At 42.4% G+C, this 17244-nt stretch overlaps 1 protein-coding gene across 5 annotated transcripts in view; it reads right to left on the bottom strand.

The window, feature by feature from the left end:
• foxp2 (forkhead box P2) overlaps positions 1-17244 on the bottom strand; it is a 115289-nt gene that overhangs the window by 67158 nt on the left and 30887 nt on the right. For 3 of the 5 annotated variants that reach the window (XM_033989397.2, XM_033989399.2, XM_055231635.1), the window contains exon 4: positions 2726-2912. The exons of 1 other annotated variant lie outside the window; for it this stretch is intronic. In XM_033989397.2, the coding sequence (XP_033845288.1) occupies positions 2726-2902 (177 nt within the window). In that variant the 5' untranslated portion in view covers positions 2903-2912. Of the gene's footprint in view, positions 1-2725; positions 2913-11957; positions 12031-17244 lie in introns of those variants that run through there. One more of the 5 variants, XM_033989398.2, reaches the window with a different exon arrangement.

The following is a 17244-nucleotide window of genomic DNA, read 5'->3' as shown; positions in this document are numbered from 1 at the left end:
AGTATTTTTCTTCTTTTATTAATTTAATCCAAATGTACATTAGAAAATCTGCCATCTACAGACTGCAGTTCTGTTTCATGTATAGATACCTCACAAACTATATTAAGAAAGAGATTCACATATTTTGTTTGTCTAATGTTTAAGTTTCTATTAGGGCTGAACGAATTGGAAAAAACATATCTAACTGCAATTTTTTCTGTTAAGCATTGCGATTTCATTTGTAATGTATATTTTAATAATACAATTAAACTATGAACTGAAAAACTAATACAAGAATCACATTTCAGAATGTTATTATATAGCTCTAAACAACAGGGTGAGCAGTTTTAATGCAGAATAAAGGGTATTTTGTTTTGTTTAATAATTGCGTCCATTCAAATTGTGATTTCAGTTCAATTACAATGAATCCCGGAGCCTTAGTTTCTATGCTATAAAAGTTTCAACCTAATATAAGTGCCTCATCTCTTTTAATTGTAGCTTCAATATAAACTATGCAGACAGGAGCCTGTCCACCATCGGACACCAGGGAGTTGACCCCAGTCAGGTGTCCGTGTGTGAAAGAATGGCAGAGAGGTGATAAATGGAAAAAGGCCACAGCGGGTGCATGCAGTACCAGTCACCAGCAGGACCACTCACTGGGCAGGGGCCGGGCTGGGAGGATGGGTGTTAGGGTGGAAGGGAGAGTTGGTGGAGGTTGGTGGTGGGAAGTAACAAATACCAAGCAGATTTTATATTGCTATGGTATATTTCTATTGCAACTTTTTCTTTTTCTATTACAAGATTTTATGAAATTCTGTATCTAATTTGTAATACATAATGCCGACATTAACAACAAAAATGTACAATTTTGATAAATCTCGTTGAGCTGTATAAATGGATAGCAGAATGAAACACGTTAGTATGTGTAATTTTAGTTAATAATTCAACCATCTACAGCTCAAATAACCAAAAATTTACCACTACTATAAAGAAAAAGTACCCATGATAAATATTGCCCCCCCCCCCCCCCCCCCCCCCCAAAGTTATAGTTTCATTTATAATATACTGAACAATACGTTGATACAGTAATTATTGAGACAAGCCTAAACTAGTGTGCATTACTCTCTTGTGTCTAGATTAGGCATGTAGTCATTTATTTTGATTATAAACATGCATATATAAAGGTCAAAGGGCCTTCAGTTTGGCTCCTTTCAGATAATGGATATATACTGATGTTGTCTGACATGAGTCAAAATCAATACTTAAAATTATGAAGTTATGAATTTATTAATGTATACATATTTAACTTTTGAAGTTCATAGTGCTACTTTCACATATGATCGGTGCAGTACATTTTTGGCCTACTTACAAATTCAGCTTGGGATAAGAATGCCCTTTCCTCTCTCTAATCCAATGCAATGCAACAACTACTGCCCCTGCCCAAAATGACCGGAGGGCTTCAGCTGCCACCATGTGCTTCTTCTATGTGAAAACTCCCATCCAGTGCAAAAGAGAGGCTCGCGATACATCCTAACAGAGCTATGGTGATAACCCCAAAGCAGAGCCCTCTAACCCTCTAACCCGGACCCCCACTGCTCTTTTGGCAAACTGTCAAAACCATCATTCACCGTGAAAAGACACGAGAGACACTTGACTCCTTTAGTCCAGCGGCGCCTGACTTTCACCACTCCTGCCCCCCAGATCAGCTCAAACAATGCACCTCCCTCCAGCCCAGAGAGTCCGAGTGAGCGCAAGAGTCCGACTGAGCGCAACACCCCTGCAATATGACATGAATGTAGCACAAGAGATAAATATTTGTTTTATTTTTATTTTTTAATATGATTAATTAAAGACTCATTGTAATTTCAACATATGGTGGAATTTGTATAGCACATATATTCACATACAACTAGCAATACTTGACTTGTATATATGCCAATAACAATTACATATAAATAAATCTATTACTTTTGTTGCTATGAAACATTTTTTTGTCAAGCTGATCACCCAAAATTAGCTGAACAGTGCCATTCTATTATGCATATGTCAGGCTTTTTTTGTTATAATAACTGATGAGATTGATCATTTAAATCATTCCCATTGTGTTACTAAATTAATCTTAATATTGAATGTCTTAAATAGAAATTCAAAATGTGCGTGTGTGTGTTTTTGTTTTGTTGTGGTCAAATGTTACTTTGGTTTGTTTCACACTGTAACTGTACTAGAACGAGTTAGGAGGCCCTCTGCTGGTTACACTGCTGCTATGACACACATACACGTTCACACACAGTCCTTTACAACTGACTTTTTTCTACTTTCTCCCTCTTTCTCTCTATACACATCCGCTCACCGCAAACCGTCACATGGCCCTTACTATACGCAACAAACAATCTCTTTTGAAGCGTGCACAAAAGTATCAAACAGCAGCAAACCCTGTGACAACAAAACAAAAACAACACTTCCCTGAGTCAACAGCTACGAGCAAAACGCCATGACAGCACAACAAACTCCGCTGACGATTATGTAAACAATCGCTCAACGAAAACACAAATCCCTCTGCCTCTCTTTCTTTCTTTGCCTGCCTGTTCTGCCGCGTGTGCCTGCAGTGCATCCCGAGCGCGGAGTGTGAGCCAGAGAAACACAGCGGGTGAGAGAGAGAGAGAGAGAGAGAGCGAGGCGGAAGGAGGAAGAGAGGGAGAGAGGGAGAGAGGGAAGCGGAGCGGAGGACGAGAGAGGCACAACTTACCTGCTGTTGTTGCAGATGCAGGAGCTCGACTGTGCTTACTTCGCTGCTCGTGTCACAGCCGCTTGATCTGGCGTCTCTACTGCCAGCCTCTAATTGGTTGCTGCATAGGCTGCTCAATCCATTTTGACTCATTGAACTGTTGCTTATTGTCTCTGTGGCCGACTCCTGCATCATCATGATTTAAAACCTAGAAGTGATTAAGAGGCACCAGTTAGGGCTCTTTTCTTGTTACAATTTCCACACGTTTTTTTTTTTTTTTTTTTTTAAATCCTGTTTTTGTATGCTTCTTCTATTATCAAGCCCACGGACGGTCACCCCCCCCCTTTCTGCAAATTAAAGCATTTAAAGTAGTGGGAGGGGGTAGAGAGAAAAGGGAGGATGCAGGAGGAGCAATTATGCATTCATTGTGTAAATGAAGCAATACAAAGAGATGCACGTCCGTCCGGGTGCTGTTTGAAAAGGGGGTGGCTGCTCAAACCTTATGTTCCTGAGCGATAGATTGAAGCACCACAATATACTTTCAATGAAAACTTAAACCAAATTTTTACAATTTTAAAACATAACTAAAATTCATAGCATTTATATTCGGATGAGCCGTGGTTAAAGGGCACTAGTGAAATATCGGTCAAAAGTGTGTCACAAATTTAGCTCGTCATATGTGACTGAAGTTGCCTAATGACGCAAAGCTAATCATGTAAAATTAAAATTTGGAGGATAGGGGGAAGTGGAGGGAGGAGACAGCGGATCACATGGTACAGGGCAGGCTGCGCTGATGAAGACTATAATGGGTTTGTCATCTTTGCTCCAGTGAAATAAAATGTGCCTCGCAGGCTTCCATAGAGGACGGACGCTCGTATGTCAAATTATTACCTTGATCCTTTTCTGCCTTAATCAAACCACACAGATTCATTTATTTTGGGGCAGCATAGAATTATTAATAATTACTGGGCTTTAATGGGATAGTCTAATGCAGCGCTGAAAACTTGAGGAATTGATTCAAACCGCAATAATGTAAATAAATGCAGGCTATCATGCAAATTTGCTGTGAATGCATTAGTACAAAGATATAAAAAAGAGGGAAAGAATAAAAAAATAAAATTTGCTAATGATTGTGTTAAAACAGCATAAATTATGTATATTACTGCCTCTCTCTCTCTGGTAATAAATGTTTTATCATTTTTGCCTACATTTACCTACACCCCATCGACACTCAAAAAAAAAAAAAGGATCATTTTCAAACAATTCAAATTCTGACTTAGCCAAGCAACTAATAGGAAGCCCTCAGATATTTTTTTCATTACTAAAGTGTTTATGTGGACAGGCAGCAGCGGAAGCCCGTGTGTCTTTGGTAAACAGCAATTTAATAGAAGTGTGAGTTTGTGAGTGCGGAGATTTGTGTTTGACGAGGGCCAGGCGTGGGACAGGCCTAAAGGATGTCCACAGCCCGAATAAACAGGATCCAGGCAGCCAGAACAAACAAGGCCTGCCTTTTACACAGAGCAGGGCGACAGCTGCCCCGGACAACACTAAATAGGAGGGATAGAGGCCAGGACGGCGCGCTTGTGAACACACCGGCCAATGTTTAACACCGCTACGCTGATGGGGAGAGGGGGGGCGAGAGAAGGGGGGAAAAGGGGAATATGACAGAGAAGAGGAGATAGAGGGAGAGAGGGAGAAGAGAGGGAGCGAGGGAGGGGTAGAGGTGGTGGTTTTGGTGGGGAGGACTGGCACAATGTGACATCCAATCCGATGATGAATCTCAGCATAAGAAACTCAAGGCTGCGGCCCGAGATCAGCCGGCTAATAAGTATTCAAATTAGGCATAAATTTTACATGCTCGATGTTTAAAATATTCAGAGAAAGACTGTCTGATTGCCTTTACTGCCATTCTATGAACATTCTAATGGAGCCGGGATCTTTCTTTATTTGGACCGGCGACGGATGTTCGGAAAACTTGAAGCTATACGAGACAAGGAAATGGGATTTTTTTTTTTTTTTAATATCTAAAAGCAATACCAACCTCTAGCAATGTGATATGAAACAGCTACTTTGATATTAACAAACTCCTGAATTCTGTCCAATATAATTACACACACAATTATACATACACAAAGAGACAAATACATAATTCAAAATATTATAATGCCAAACAATGCTATCTCACTCAGTCTAAAATCCACACAACATGTCCAACTGCAGCGCGATAACAATGCAGATATATGCTAAGTGTATTCGCAGAGATCAGATGGTGTCTTAACCTTAATGACAGCGGTGAGATAAATTAATTAGCCATCTAAAGTCGGCATTCAAATCTGCCAATTAGAATGTCAATTAGAAACAGAGGCGGGCTGCATTGACGAGGGCCTCCTGAGCTGCCCTGGCTGTGGGTGATGGGACTGTCACTCCACACAATAGCAGGGTGACATGCACTTGGCACCTTGGGGGACACAAAGCAACCAGCAGTCCCACCCTAGGGTAACCAGTCCTGACCCCGGATCGGCCCGCCCATAAACCAACTGGGTCGGAAGGAGCGTGCCACCTCCGGCTATGTTCGGCAGCTTTAATGCAGCGTGAGCGCGCTGCCAGTGTGCCCGCGCGTGTGGCTGACATCCCATAAATTGCCGGTGTCCTGCGTTTCAACACTCCCGCTATTTGATGCCATTTCCCCAAGCCATAATCTTCCAATGAGAGAGAGAACTTAGACCACTTATTATCGCGATCGGAAACACAGAGGAAGGCTGTGATTGCCGGGTAATACACTGGTAATTCTGCAGATGTATAGCTTTGGGAAGGCTGATGATAGTGATACTAAATGGTTAGGTGGTAGAGCGATCGCGAGAGACGAGATAACTTCATGCTTTCTACATTTACTATAGGCTGATAGTTCTGACAATTCTATTTAGGTATGAGCTCAAAGAAAAGAAAGGTATTTCTAGATAAAGAAAAGATATTCAGACACTGTATTTACAAAAGCTTTAAACCAACTCCAGCTTTTGTCTCATTCCTTGTGCAACCATAGCATTGCTTGCTATTCCTCTTCTGCTTGAGCAAATATTTACTCTTGAATCTTGCACTTGGCAAATCTGCCTGTGCCATCAGGTACAGAATCAGAGGAGGAGTCCTGACGACGCATTTGTCCCGGAGATTGTGAGAATATCTTTTCTTTTTTAGGCGAAGTGACAAAACAAAAGTGTAAGGAGTACAATTGAACCTGCACACACTGGTACACAGCAGCCACACTCGCACACCTATCATTAAAGGGGGAAGTAGCAGCCCTCCATCTTTGTTTGCGAGCTCTAAAAGCCCCTAATGTAGCCTCATTACCTGCCCTGTCTCCCATTCGATCATGTGCGGTAAACACACACTATGACACGGCCCATCCATCTAGGGGGAATAGTGCGCTGTCTCCGCTGCGGTCTGAGCAGTACCAGCGCTGTGCTGTTATCATACAAGCAGTGTGACAGAGGCAGGGGCTGGGGCTATCCATTCTCACATGTGCAGCTCTACACTGGATCTATCAACAACATGGACAGTCACAGTAATTATATGCATGAGTTGATAAAAGTATTTTCATTAGAACAACAAAAAGAGAGAGAAGGCATCTGAAATGCTCTGATCCTCATCAATTCATTATCATTTCACATTTCAGGTGGCTGGCTTGAATTTCTCCTGGTTTGCAAGATCAAAATAATAAAATAATAATAATAGAAATTACATTTCACAGTCTGCTGCCTCCTCACAGCTCCCTGATCAAGTCATGATATGGTTACTATTTAAAATAATCACACATTCTGTGCTTGAGTGAAATTAATTCATCATTGCCATAAGTTACTCTGCATACGAAATAAAGAAGTAACTAGAGAAGGGCAGGGGCGCACATATTCCATACTTCAGATTGCTTAATAAATCAAAATGCCACAAAGCCGCTGACTTCAAAATGGTGCTTAAAAACCAGTGCATTTAAAATTAAAAATCTCATCTTGCACCAAATATAAGAAGGTGAAAGTTTAAATAACTTCTTAAATAATTCTAGCATTTTTCCAATGAGGCGTTAATCTTTTTTGTCATATGTATGTTTTGGGTGTGTATTGTTTTTGGTTGTAGTGGGGACAGTGATAGAGATATAAAAAGACCTCATGGAAAGCCACATTCGACAAGGCCCAGTCTACCGGATTAAGTAGGCTACTGCTGCTGTGCCTGAGAATTAAAAGCTTCCTTTTTGGCACTAAAGGGCCACCATAAAAGCATTAATGACTACTTCTCCTAAACCTGTGTATGGTAATGGTTTCTGCTCTGCGATAGAGGAATTTCAAAAGTGCTTTTCGGTGAATAAAGATTGCTTTGGAAAAAAAAATGGGGTCTGAAGAAATCATATTTACAAAATCAGGAGAGGGGCCAAATGAAAGGAGATGAATGAATAATGGACTTTTGCGTTTTTGGGGATTAACGTTATTCAAAGAAACAGAATCAAATGCGGTTATCTCCTGTCCAATGAGCCCTACAGTGACAAAACCCTGTCATATTTCAATTCCTCATTTGAGCCGACAATAAAATGTAGTTCTGTGATAGGGCGCATTCAAGTCTAGAGTGTTCAGAACTTAATTCTCTTCTATTTACAATAAGGAGATGAGACAGAATAAGATAAAAGGCAGACTATTTGCCTGGCTGTGTGAGTGTCCCCGAATGCAGCGAAAAGTGTGCGTCACCATCTGTGTTTATGAAGAAAAGCAGAAAAAAAGACGACAAAGAAACGCAGAGAATGAGTGGAAAGAGCATGTTCAATTGTACGGTCTGCACAATGTCTCCTTAGAATCTAATGCATGAAGCACTTTTGAGCAGTGTGCATGATACAGACCTAATACAATTTATGGGAACAAACGAAACAATGGCTCAAGTGGTTCTGAACATGTTATCAAATCATAGGCCTAGATCATGTTGAAATGATTATTCTTCATTGTTAAGTTAAATTTAGTAGGAAAATACAGTTTGGAATATGTGAGACAAAGCAATACCAGGAAGTACATTGCTTAAAAATACTACAAATATTTGTGCTACCTCAAGTAATTCTTATATTGTCAGTGAATGGTATTTTAAATTGATAAACTTTCCGACAATAATTTGATTGCGTACATGCAGTGGATTTGATAAAGCATACCGTCATCTTATAGAAGGGTAAAGACATCGATATGCAATGCATAATACAACTAAAAAGGGTAATAGTATGAGTTACAAAAAAAAAAAAAAGTTAAGTTATTTTTATGACTATGACCCATCTGATTGTCTAAAATAAATCATCTTTTTAAATACACGAGCTGGCGCTGATTCTGCACACATTTTTTTGCTAAAAGAGGAGAGAAAGTACCACATTTGGGCTCGTCCCATATCATTTACATACCCACGAGGTATTTGATTCAGACAACCCCGGCATATCCTCTGCTACTGCTGCTGCTGGTGTGGGTGAGGCAGACAGTGACGAAAGCCGATCAGTCTGCTCTCATTTGCATATTTGCCAATTCCATTAATTAACTCGGCCCACCTAATCAGGGCTAATTGACCTATAAAGAGGGGAGGCTTCATTGTCTAACCCAATCATCTTCACACCATGAGGAGAGGAGGTGCACCGGCGCAGGGTATTTCCGACCTCAGTGTATTTATAGTTATAGAAGTGAGGAGATTTCTTTTATTTTAACGACTGAGACGAAACGCTTTGACACCCGCGGTTAGAGCTGGGAGAATACTGGATTCTTTTTATTTTTCCACAGAAGAAAGACAAGAAACAGGATAAATTTGAGTATGGGATATCCGATGTGGTGTGTGCGCGGTAGATCCAGCGGACAGGACAGGAGGACAGGGGCACGCAGGCTGCAGATAGAGAGACATAGCTCATAGTGACGTTTCTAGTTATTTCTAGTTGATTAGGGCCATTATGTCTCCAGCTCTGATTTATGTTGTCATTGGCCCTCAGCAGTCCTGCATCGATAGATCTTAATGAATTGGTAAATAAGGGTGAAGATTACAGTTGACAATGCCGCAACATTCCTCATTCATACCAGACAAGATTTATGTAACCAATTAGGTGCAAAACAGGGGAACTGGTCAGGGGGAAAAATCATCTTCTGCTACCAAAAAAATTACCAGAGTCAAAGCTACGACAAGAGAGATTTTAATAAAGGAATTGTCACAGTTCCGAAACAGAAAAGTGTTACATAAAAATATAACAAAACCCAAATAACTTCTGTAAAAAAAAAAAAAAAAAAAAAAAAAATCTAAAACATATCTGACAATTCACGCCACGCTGAAATTACGTCCGAATTCAAAATGACGGAATCAACAGATTAAAAATGAAGCCCTCACCAACAAAGTACCACTTTGATATGTAAATAGTAAATTCAAGAAGCAACTCTCCCTGTTTCACGAGGCTTCCCAGACACCGGCGTGTAGGTGTGTGTGCGCATGGGGGCATATAAAATCAATTGTTCTCATGATGTCTCGCACACCACGCCAGCCACATTCATTTGCATTTTTAAAAAGCCACCCCTTTCTATGGTTTAATCACCCTTTCCAGACGCTGAAAAGTGGACAAACAAAAGGCCGCGTGCAGTTTGAAATATTCAGATAAAAGTGCAGATCATCAGTAGCCTGCGACAGACCAGGAGGACCCATAGGGCAGCAGTGAACAGAGGTGGAAAATTAAAGCGAGTGATACGCGAGCTGCCTGCTTTCAGCCCCTCTCCCTTCAAGCACATGCAAATGAGGCCGAGCTGCTTAACTGCATCATTTATGTGGATAATAGCGGCATCATCATTACGGGAACTCAAATTAAATTACATCACAATTAGCATAACAAAGTGATTGGTTAAACTTTCAAAACAAATAACGCGGCTCGGCTAATGAACAGTGTTAATTGGCCAGTGTGCATTCTAAATAAAACATGTAAGTAAACATGTGTTTTAGCCTAACAAATGTAAATATTTTTATTTTTTTCTAAATATGAATAAGAGGGAAAAAATAAAAATGCTGAAAAAGACACAAAACTGACAATTGCCAGGGGGATTTGTAAGCTGAAATATAAAATGTGTAGCATTTAATTTTATTGCGCTAAAGAACCTATTATATGCCAGGCTCTGGAGAACAATGTAAATTATCTGCCTTCAAAATGGAGTTTGGCCAATTCTCCCTGTGAACTAATCACATAGCTCATTATGCATTAGGGTATTAAATTATGAAGAGGAGTCCCTTTCGCATTCCTGCACAAAGCCCTATGAAATGTTAATAATATGCTCACAATAGCCCAATACCATGCCTTGCTCTGCCTCATCAATATTTAAGTAAACAAATTATCCCATTCGCCTTTGATAAAGATAATTAGTGCTTCACCGATTATCAGTCTGGTGACCCCTTTCCCTCTTCAATCCCAACATCTGCTCGCAAGACTTGGAGACTTTCCCCCGCAAAACAAACAAGTCAAACTTCAAGTACAAGCTCTGCTCTGTTAAAACACACATGTGCAGCTGATTAGAAAATATTTGATTATAATTTCCAAGCAAAGGCTTCTACTCGCTCTGTACCTGCGCAGTGTCGAAATCCAGTCTCCTAATTTTAATAATCAATCATTACCGCCAGAGCACGGTGACCGACTAAGGCAGAAATAAAGTGACGTAAAACACTGGTGGGGTGACACCGACGAGGACTGGAGCGCCCACGTGCACACGCCTCTCATGCACGCTCGCACACACACACGCACACACACACATAGGAGCGTGCACGAACCAAGCCATTCATCAGCACTAATTAAGCAGCAGATTAACAGAGCCGGCAGACCTGGACAGCACGGTTACACAGTGAGACAACCAGCAAGCAAAGACAGCCCAGCAATCAAACACAACAATTCAAAATGCCCAAACTTAACAACACAGAAGATGATGGACAAATGGATGGACACACAAGTTAATGGTGGACTTTTTTTCTTTTTCTTTTTTTTTTTTACCTGGAAGTTTGGAGCACCAGGGAGCAGAGAGAGCAGAGCCTGTGTCACTGCCTCCGAGGGGGATCTAGCAGCCGCGGCCCCTAAAGTCGACTGGTTTGAGCGGTGCCGCGTGGAGAAGGCAACACTATCTGTGTCATCACTTCTGCCCTGTTTATGGGGGATGGCATCATAAACAAGCCAGCCCCCCCATCCTGTCCCGCGATCCCTCCGCTACCTCCACCCTCGCCCCACCTCTCTCCTCTCCCCTTTCTCCCCTCTCTCACCACCACCACCACTGTGCCATTCATGCATACTTAAATCACCGTCGCCCCATTAAAAAAAAAGGAAAAAAATCCTAGACGCCTCTCCTGACAATTATTCTATCATTTCAAGTTGTCACCAGGGCAATTACGAACCGGGCCCCCCTGTGTTTTGCAGGTTGGACAAGCTAGGCCCGGCTAGAGCAGCTCAGTTTAGGGGGAAAAGGAGGAAGAAGAAGTGGAGTTTGGAGCGAGTGTGTGAATGGAGAGGGCTCAAGTAACAGAATGTAAATTTATGACAGAAACGGTAGGCAGCTTCCCTGTCTTTACTCTGGTAATAATTACACCATCACTCCTGCCGCTTTGAGCTGATGAAATATCTCACAATTAATGGAAGACACTAATCTTTTCTCTCTGTGTTTTACGAGAACAAAAAGATAATTGATGCTTTCAATTTCCTTTGATTTATATTAGGAGAATTAACTTACAATGTTTCTAGTTTTAAAGGTTTTAATAAAAATGTGTGGTGCGGGTGTGCGTGCGGCAGTGTGTGGGTGGGTCTTGTGTGTCACTGGAGTGTGTGTATGAGGGGACGCTCTACACACGGGGAGCGCCCAGTCTCCTCGCAGGACGCTCGCCGGCTCTCCCTCCGCACCGCAGCGAGCAGCCTGCCAAGCGCTACACAGCCGCTAGTCCCAAAACGCAATTCTCTTCCACGCACACGCACACACACAGCTGGAGCACATACGCAGGCAACCACCGCTCCGGAGTCCTTCTTTTGTCAACCGGCACCGCGGAGTGGAGAGGAAGGGAGAGAGGGATGCCGAGATCACTATACACAGAAGGTAGGTGCGTGTGCTGTGCTTCGGGGGTTTTAGCTTACGTTGATCTGAAGCGTTCAGGGTAGCGGTAAAGTGAATGGGATTGGCGCAAAAGCTGTTTTAATAACAATTAGCCCTGATTCTATCTGTAAACTACAACAAGTAAAGTTTGAAGAAAGACCTACCTTTAAAACAACATCCACTCTCTCCAGTAAGAAGCATTTGCAGAAGTATTCTCAAAACCCAGGAGGCAAGTTCAAAAACAAAAAAAGGGGAAAAAAGGGGGTAAATACCACTCGAAGAAAAGTGGAAGAAAGGAAGCAAAAAAAAAAAAAAGATGCGTTAGCTGCTGCTTACTGTCAAATACATCACCGCAGAAGTATTTAGAACAGTATTTACAGTAGTGCAGTAAGTACGAGAGCAACCTTTGCCTGGTCACGTCTAAGAGACAGTTGCCGTTTCAGTCCCGCTACCTAATTAAAACAAGTCAGGCAGCCCCGCCGGATTGTTTTGACGCCCGAGGACCAATAGTACACAAAAAAACCAGTGGCTTGATCGGACGGGTAGGGGGGCTGGTCGCAGGGAGAGGGGAGGAGGGGGTGGAGGGTGGTGAGAGTTGGCAAAAGAATAGTGCTGCATGTGATGTGTGTGTGTGTTGGGGAGAGGGTAGAGGGAAGGGGGGTGTATGTGTGTACGGGGGGGCTCAGAAGAGGCGTTTTGTGGAGGAATCCGAAAGGGGAGAGGGAAGTCCACAAAGGTTCAAAAACTAGGGAGACCTGCAAACGTAATGCACTTCATCGACTAATTGTAAAAGTAGTTGTCAATGTATGTTTTAGAAAAGAAGAATTACTGAATGCAAAGTTAATCACAGCTGAAATAATGAATATAAATAGAAATTGATAACATAAATCTTTGGAGTGCCAGGTGTGTTTTTTGCCCTACTTAGAAGCAATCATGTTTAGGCAGGTATAAGTATACCTTTCACATGACATTTTCAAAAACCTCGTAATGACTTTTTTTAGAACAGTTTCATGCCACGTGTAAACAAATGAAATGTAATTTTTTTTTTTTAAAAGAAAACAACACAAAATATGTCTTTGAATTGATGATCTTTGTTAATCCCATTGTCTTTTTTCACTCACTCTCCCTTTCTCTCTCCCCTCTCCTTGCTCCCTCTCCCTCGCATGCCACAGATGTTTTTCTTAGTCGCTCCAGCAGACAGGAATCTACTGGCGAGAAGAAAGCCCCGTCTTCCCCAGGAGAGAGGAGTACAAAGCCCCTAGTCTGTTCACGGCAGATGCAGAGAGCCAGTCCATCTGCCACCAGCCCACCGCGCCACATGGACCTCCGAGACTCCCTATAAGAGGCGACGTCCCTCCTCACATCTGCTTACAAACGTTTACGCACATATACATACAATGCAAACCGCTAAAGTTGCTAAAAATTATCGCCACGCACGCGACTTGGATCTACTTGGCGCGCTGAAGGATTAGAGGAACTTTACTATTTTAAAAGAAGGCCATTCAGGGCAACCATGATAGATTTATTTGGAAGAAAAGACGCAGCCCCTAACACAAGGGTAAAGACCACTTGAACTCGCGGCTCAGAGCAGTTCACTGGTGTGATTTAACACCCACTGAATAGCACATTATCTCGGCTTCACTGCGGCATATTTCAACTGTATGATATCATTATTAAGTCACAAACATAGGCCAAAAGATGTAGCATTTTCATTAGTGCCAGTTGTTTGAGCTCCGAGGACATAAGGGTAAACACTAAACAACTGTGACAGAGAAAGTGGAGTGAGAGATGACAGGAGGGAGAGAAAAAAAGAAAAGATAGTGCCAGAGCGTCTAGCGTTAAACAACTGCTGTTAATTGCTGTAAGCGTCCACATTATGCCAGTAATTTCAACCATTCCTCTCTCGGCACTGACGGCTGCGGGCTAGAAAGCTCCTTCACCCCCTTTAATAAACTAGTCAGAGCGCCTCACTGGAAAAGACAAACAAGGGGCCCCTAGCCTTAGAAACACGGCTCTTCGCTGGGGAGAATGCTATGCTTATTTCTACACATCTGTGACAATTGTATGCCTCCTCCCTTTAGATATTTATTCCCCGCGTCTCTTCTCGCTGCCAAGGTCAACGGAGACAAATAGGCCCACCAGCGCCTTGATGTGGTGGCAGCCCGAACAGTGAGAGCGGAGGGAGGTGGGGGTGGTTGTGGGGGGGTGTAAAGGAGGGGGGCAGCAGACATGTGTAGCAACGGTGGGCAGAGTCAGCGGGGAGGGCGGGTGGCAGCAGCTGGTTACGGGCCTGGGTGAAGGCTGAGGCAGGGAGGTGCAGTGAAGGGGCAAGAGGGGGGTACTCGGGATGGGAGGAGGTGAAAGGGGGGGGGGTGCTTGGGATAGGAGGGGGGCCTTGACAGCAGCGGTGACGGATGTTGGTTTGCCTGTCTGTGTGGGACCATCACTTCCTTACGTTGTACACGCAATTAAATTCAAACCACCACGGACCATAACGCCTTGAGGGCATTAGCAAAGTCAAGAAAGTGGGGTTACTTCTTGGTTCTCAGAGTGGCTACGTTGATAAGAAGTCTGACCAATATAAAGTCCTTTATGACAAATGCCAACCTATTTAGAAATGATTTATCATTTTAATTTGTTGCAAAGCTACAATTAGCAGAAAAATGTGTTTACTTTTTTTTTTTTACCAAAGATAATCATTGTATTTAATTTCAAGTAATCAGAAATTTAACTTTCTGGTAAGATTCAGCAAATCGCAAAATCAATATATAAAGTCTAGTTATTTTTCTAACTTATTACTATTATTATCAGCAATATTTGGAGGTAAATAAATGATAAGAGTATGATTTGATTTAGGGTAACTGCACCTGTACCAAAGTATGAAGGGCAACTGGGACTGGCGCCCACAAGAATAAAAAGGTAGATCTGGTTTTGGCTGGAGCCTAAGTGCCAAAAGCATCACTGTTGACTTTCATTTAGGCTATCCATTTGACATCCCCCCTCCCTGGTCCATTTCCACATGTAAGAGCCAGTCAGACTAAATGAAGTGATTTTAACATCTGCTAAAATATGCTCAACTGCTCCTAACAACTACCACATAGTGATAACCAGCGCTTTAAAGAGCAAAGCACCACACATGTATAACACACACACACATCAGCACCATTCATTAGTTGTCACGCAAATGTTCCACAAGCACAATTCACCAAGCACTTAGTCCTGCCTACTGAAAAAAGCCAAATAAGGCGTAATGAGTGGGTACGTTCTTTCAGTCCAGGTTCAGTGTTGATCACATGATATGTTGCTTATGGCCAAAGAGCACAGCCCATTACGGACCGGTGATTATATAAGTGGTTAGAAGGCGGCACCATTTTAATATACTGTACTTAAGCACCCAGGTATCCATGGCAACTTGCCTTGCACCGTGCATTCAGAAAAATCCCTCATGAACTGCCTATTAAATGGCTGACGATGACAATGCCCAGATTTATTAGCATTTATTTTATGAGCAGGAAATGCACAAAGCAAGGACTTTGATTGAGGCCACTTGAATAAAAACAAAATGATTCTATACATTCAGAGCTGTAAACAAGTACACAGCTCAGAGATGTTTGTTATATTTGATGAGGATAAATAGTAGCGATGGTGTGAAGTGGGGCCGGCCTTTCCTCTGGGAGTCTCCACATGTGACTTCCATTTGCGACTTTGGCCCAGTGCCCAACAGGACATCCCTGAGAGAGTGTTTGCTCCACTCAATATCAACAGCCCAGTAAGCAGCCTGAGGAGGGGCACTCTGGACCAGCCCGCCTCAGGTTCCTATTGAAAATAAACTCTGCTGTATATTCAATGGTCTCACAAATATCCAGACGCACGGCGAGGAGCCACGTATAGCACTCAGCAGTGTTCCGCCAGAGCCTCTCCAAGGCTTAATGATACCTGCACCTCCTCCAGCTGCCTCTGCAGACAGCAGGAGTCCAAATTAAAGTATACATTACAGCAGAAAAATAAAAAGAGATCGAAATGACAGAAATCAGACAGTTCAAGCTGACCAGCCTCTTCAAGCGGACTACAGCAGACAAGCGACAGACACTCAGGTTAAATTGGCTCTTCTGCGCCTCCTCTCATCTCCTCCATCACCACACCTCATGCTCTACCCCCCTCCGAAAACAAAACCAAAAACATTTTCTTCAAAAGTGCATTTGAATTAAACGTGTCGCTGATATCAAAGGCTCTGTTAAGGCGTGTAAATTTAAACAGTGTGGCTCCCAGCGGTTACCTGTTCCACAGCAGATAGGAAAGAGATGAAAGGGTCCACCATGTTGTAAAAAGTGTCTTTAGTCTTAGATTTCATCTGGTTATAATAACAGCCATTGTTCAAATGTAACCTCTCCTACAACACAAAATAGAAGCCAATGATTTATTGTTTATGTTAACCGTCTTGGCTACTGCGATGTCAAGATGTTTATAAAAAATGATCCACGTGTCATTTTATGCCTTCAGACATTTGTGTTAAGGAGGAATTCGAGAGCCGTTTATGACAGTGATGTGTAGCGTCTGAGGATCCCACGGCTGAACCTCTGCCAAACAGATTATCATTCCCAGAACCACAGCTACACACTCACATGGAAGCAAGACAAGCTCCAGTGGCAGTCAAAAGAGCACAACACCTGTAGATGCAATTGGCTGCAATTTAGGGATGCTCCATAGAGGCGACGCAAGATGCAATAAAATAATATCTAAATATGGGAGATTAAAAACAATTAAATATAATAAGGCTGGAAAAAAGATGTCCAAAATAGAAAAAAGCAGGGCATCCGGAGAGTGAACTTTTGAGTTTGCCTTCCGACTTTCTGCTGACATGAGGGCTATACAGTCATGACTAAAACACCATTCAACAAGACACCAATTACACCTAAAAGGCCCTGATCAAATGAATTCAGGAAAAATGGCATTCCAGCAAAGAATAATAAACTCATTACATGGAACTTTCAAACTCGTCTTTTCTCCACACCACGGCTAATTCAAACCTAATTTTTTACTAGCCACTAATTTGAGGGCCAAGGGCGGGGGATAGGAATTACATCTGGAGGTAATTCATTGTGTGGAAGTGAGCCCAGAGGAGGTAGTGATATGGCCACCCCCAGCCCCTAAAATGAAGAGAAAATAGAAAGACAGAGACGACCTGGAGAACGAACTATTTAGGAGAGTGGGACTTCCGGAGTGGAGGAATGACACTTCACAAAAATGTTTTCATTGTGCTGTCACCAGACATGGGCTGGAGAGGATATGGGTGCAGCCGGCTCGGGCAGAGAGACAGACAGACACAGTGATAAATAAAAAAGAGATATTCAGGAACTGTGGGATTTTTTACATATGCAGCAGGCTTTTCCACAGCTGTGGAGCTTCTGGCCTCTGTAAACAGGCGAGCGTGAGTCGGGCCGAAGCAGCCAG

This window comes from Periophthalmus magnuspinnatus, chromosome 23, assembly GCF_009829125.3.
Source record: "Periophthalmus magnuspinnatus isolate fPerMag1 chromosome 23, fPerMag1.2.pri, whole genome shotgun sequence".
In the NCBI taxonomy this organism is placed as follows: domain Eukaryota; kingdom Metazoa; phylum Chordata; class Actinopteri; order Gobiiformes; family Gobiidae; genus Periophthalmus; species Periophthalmus magnuspinnatus.
The sequence above is the reverse complement of the archived record's forward strand: the minus strand, read 5'-3'. Positions and strand labels throughout refer to the sequence as shown.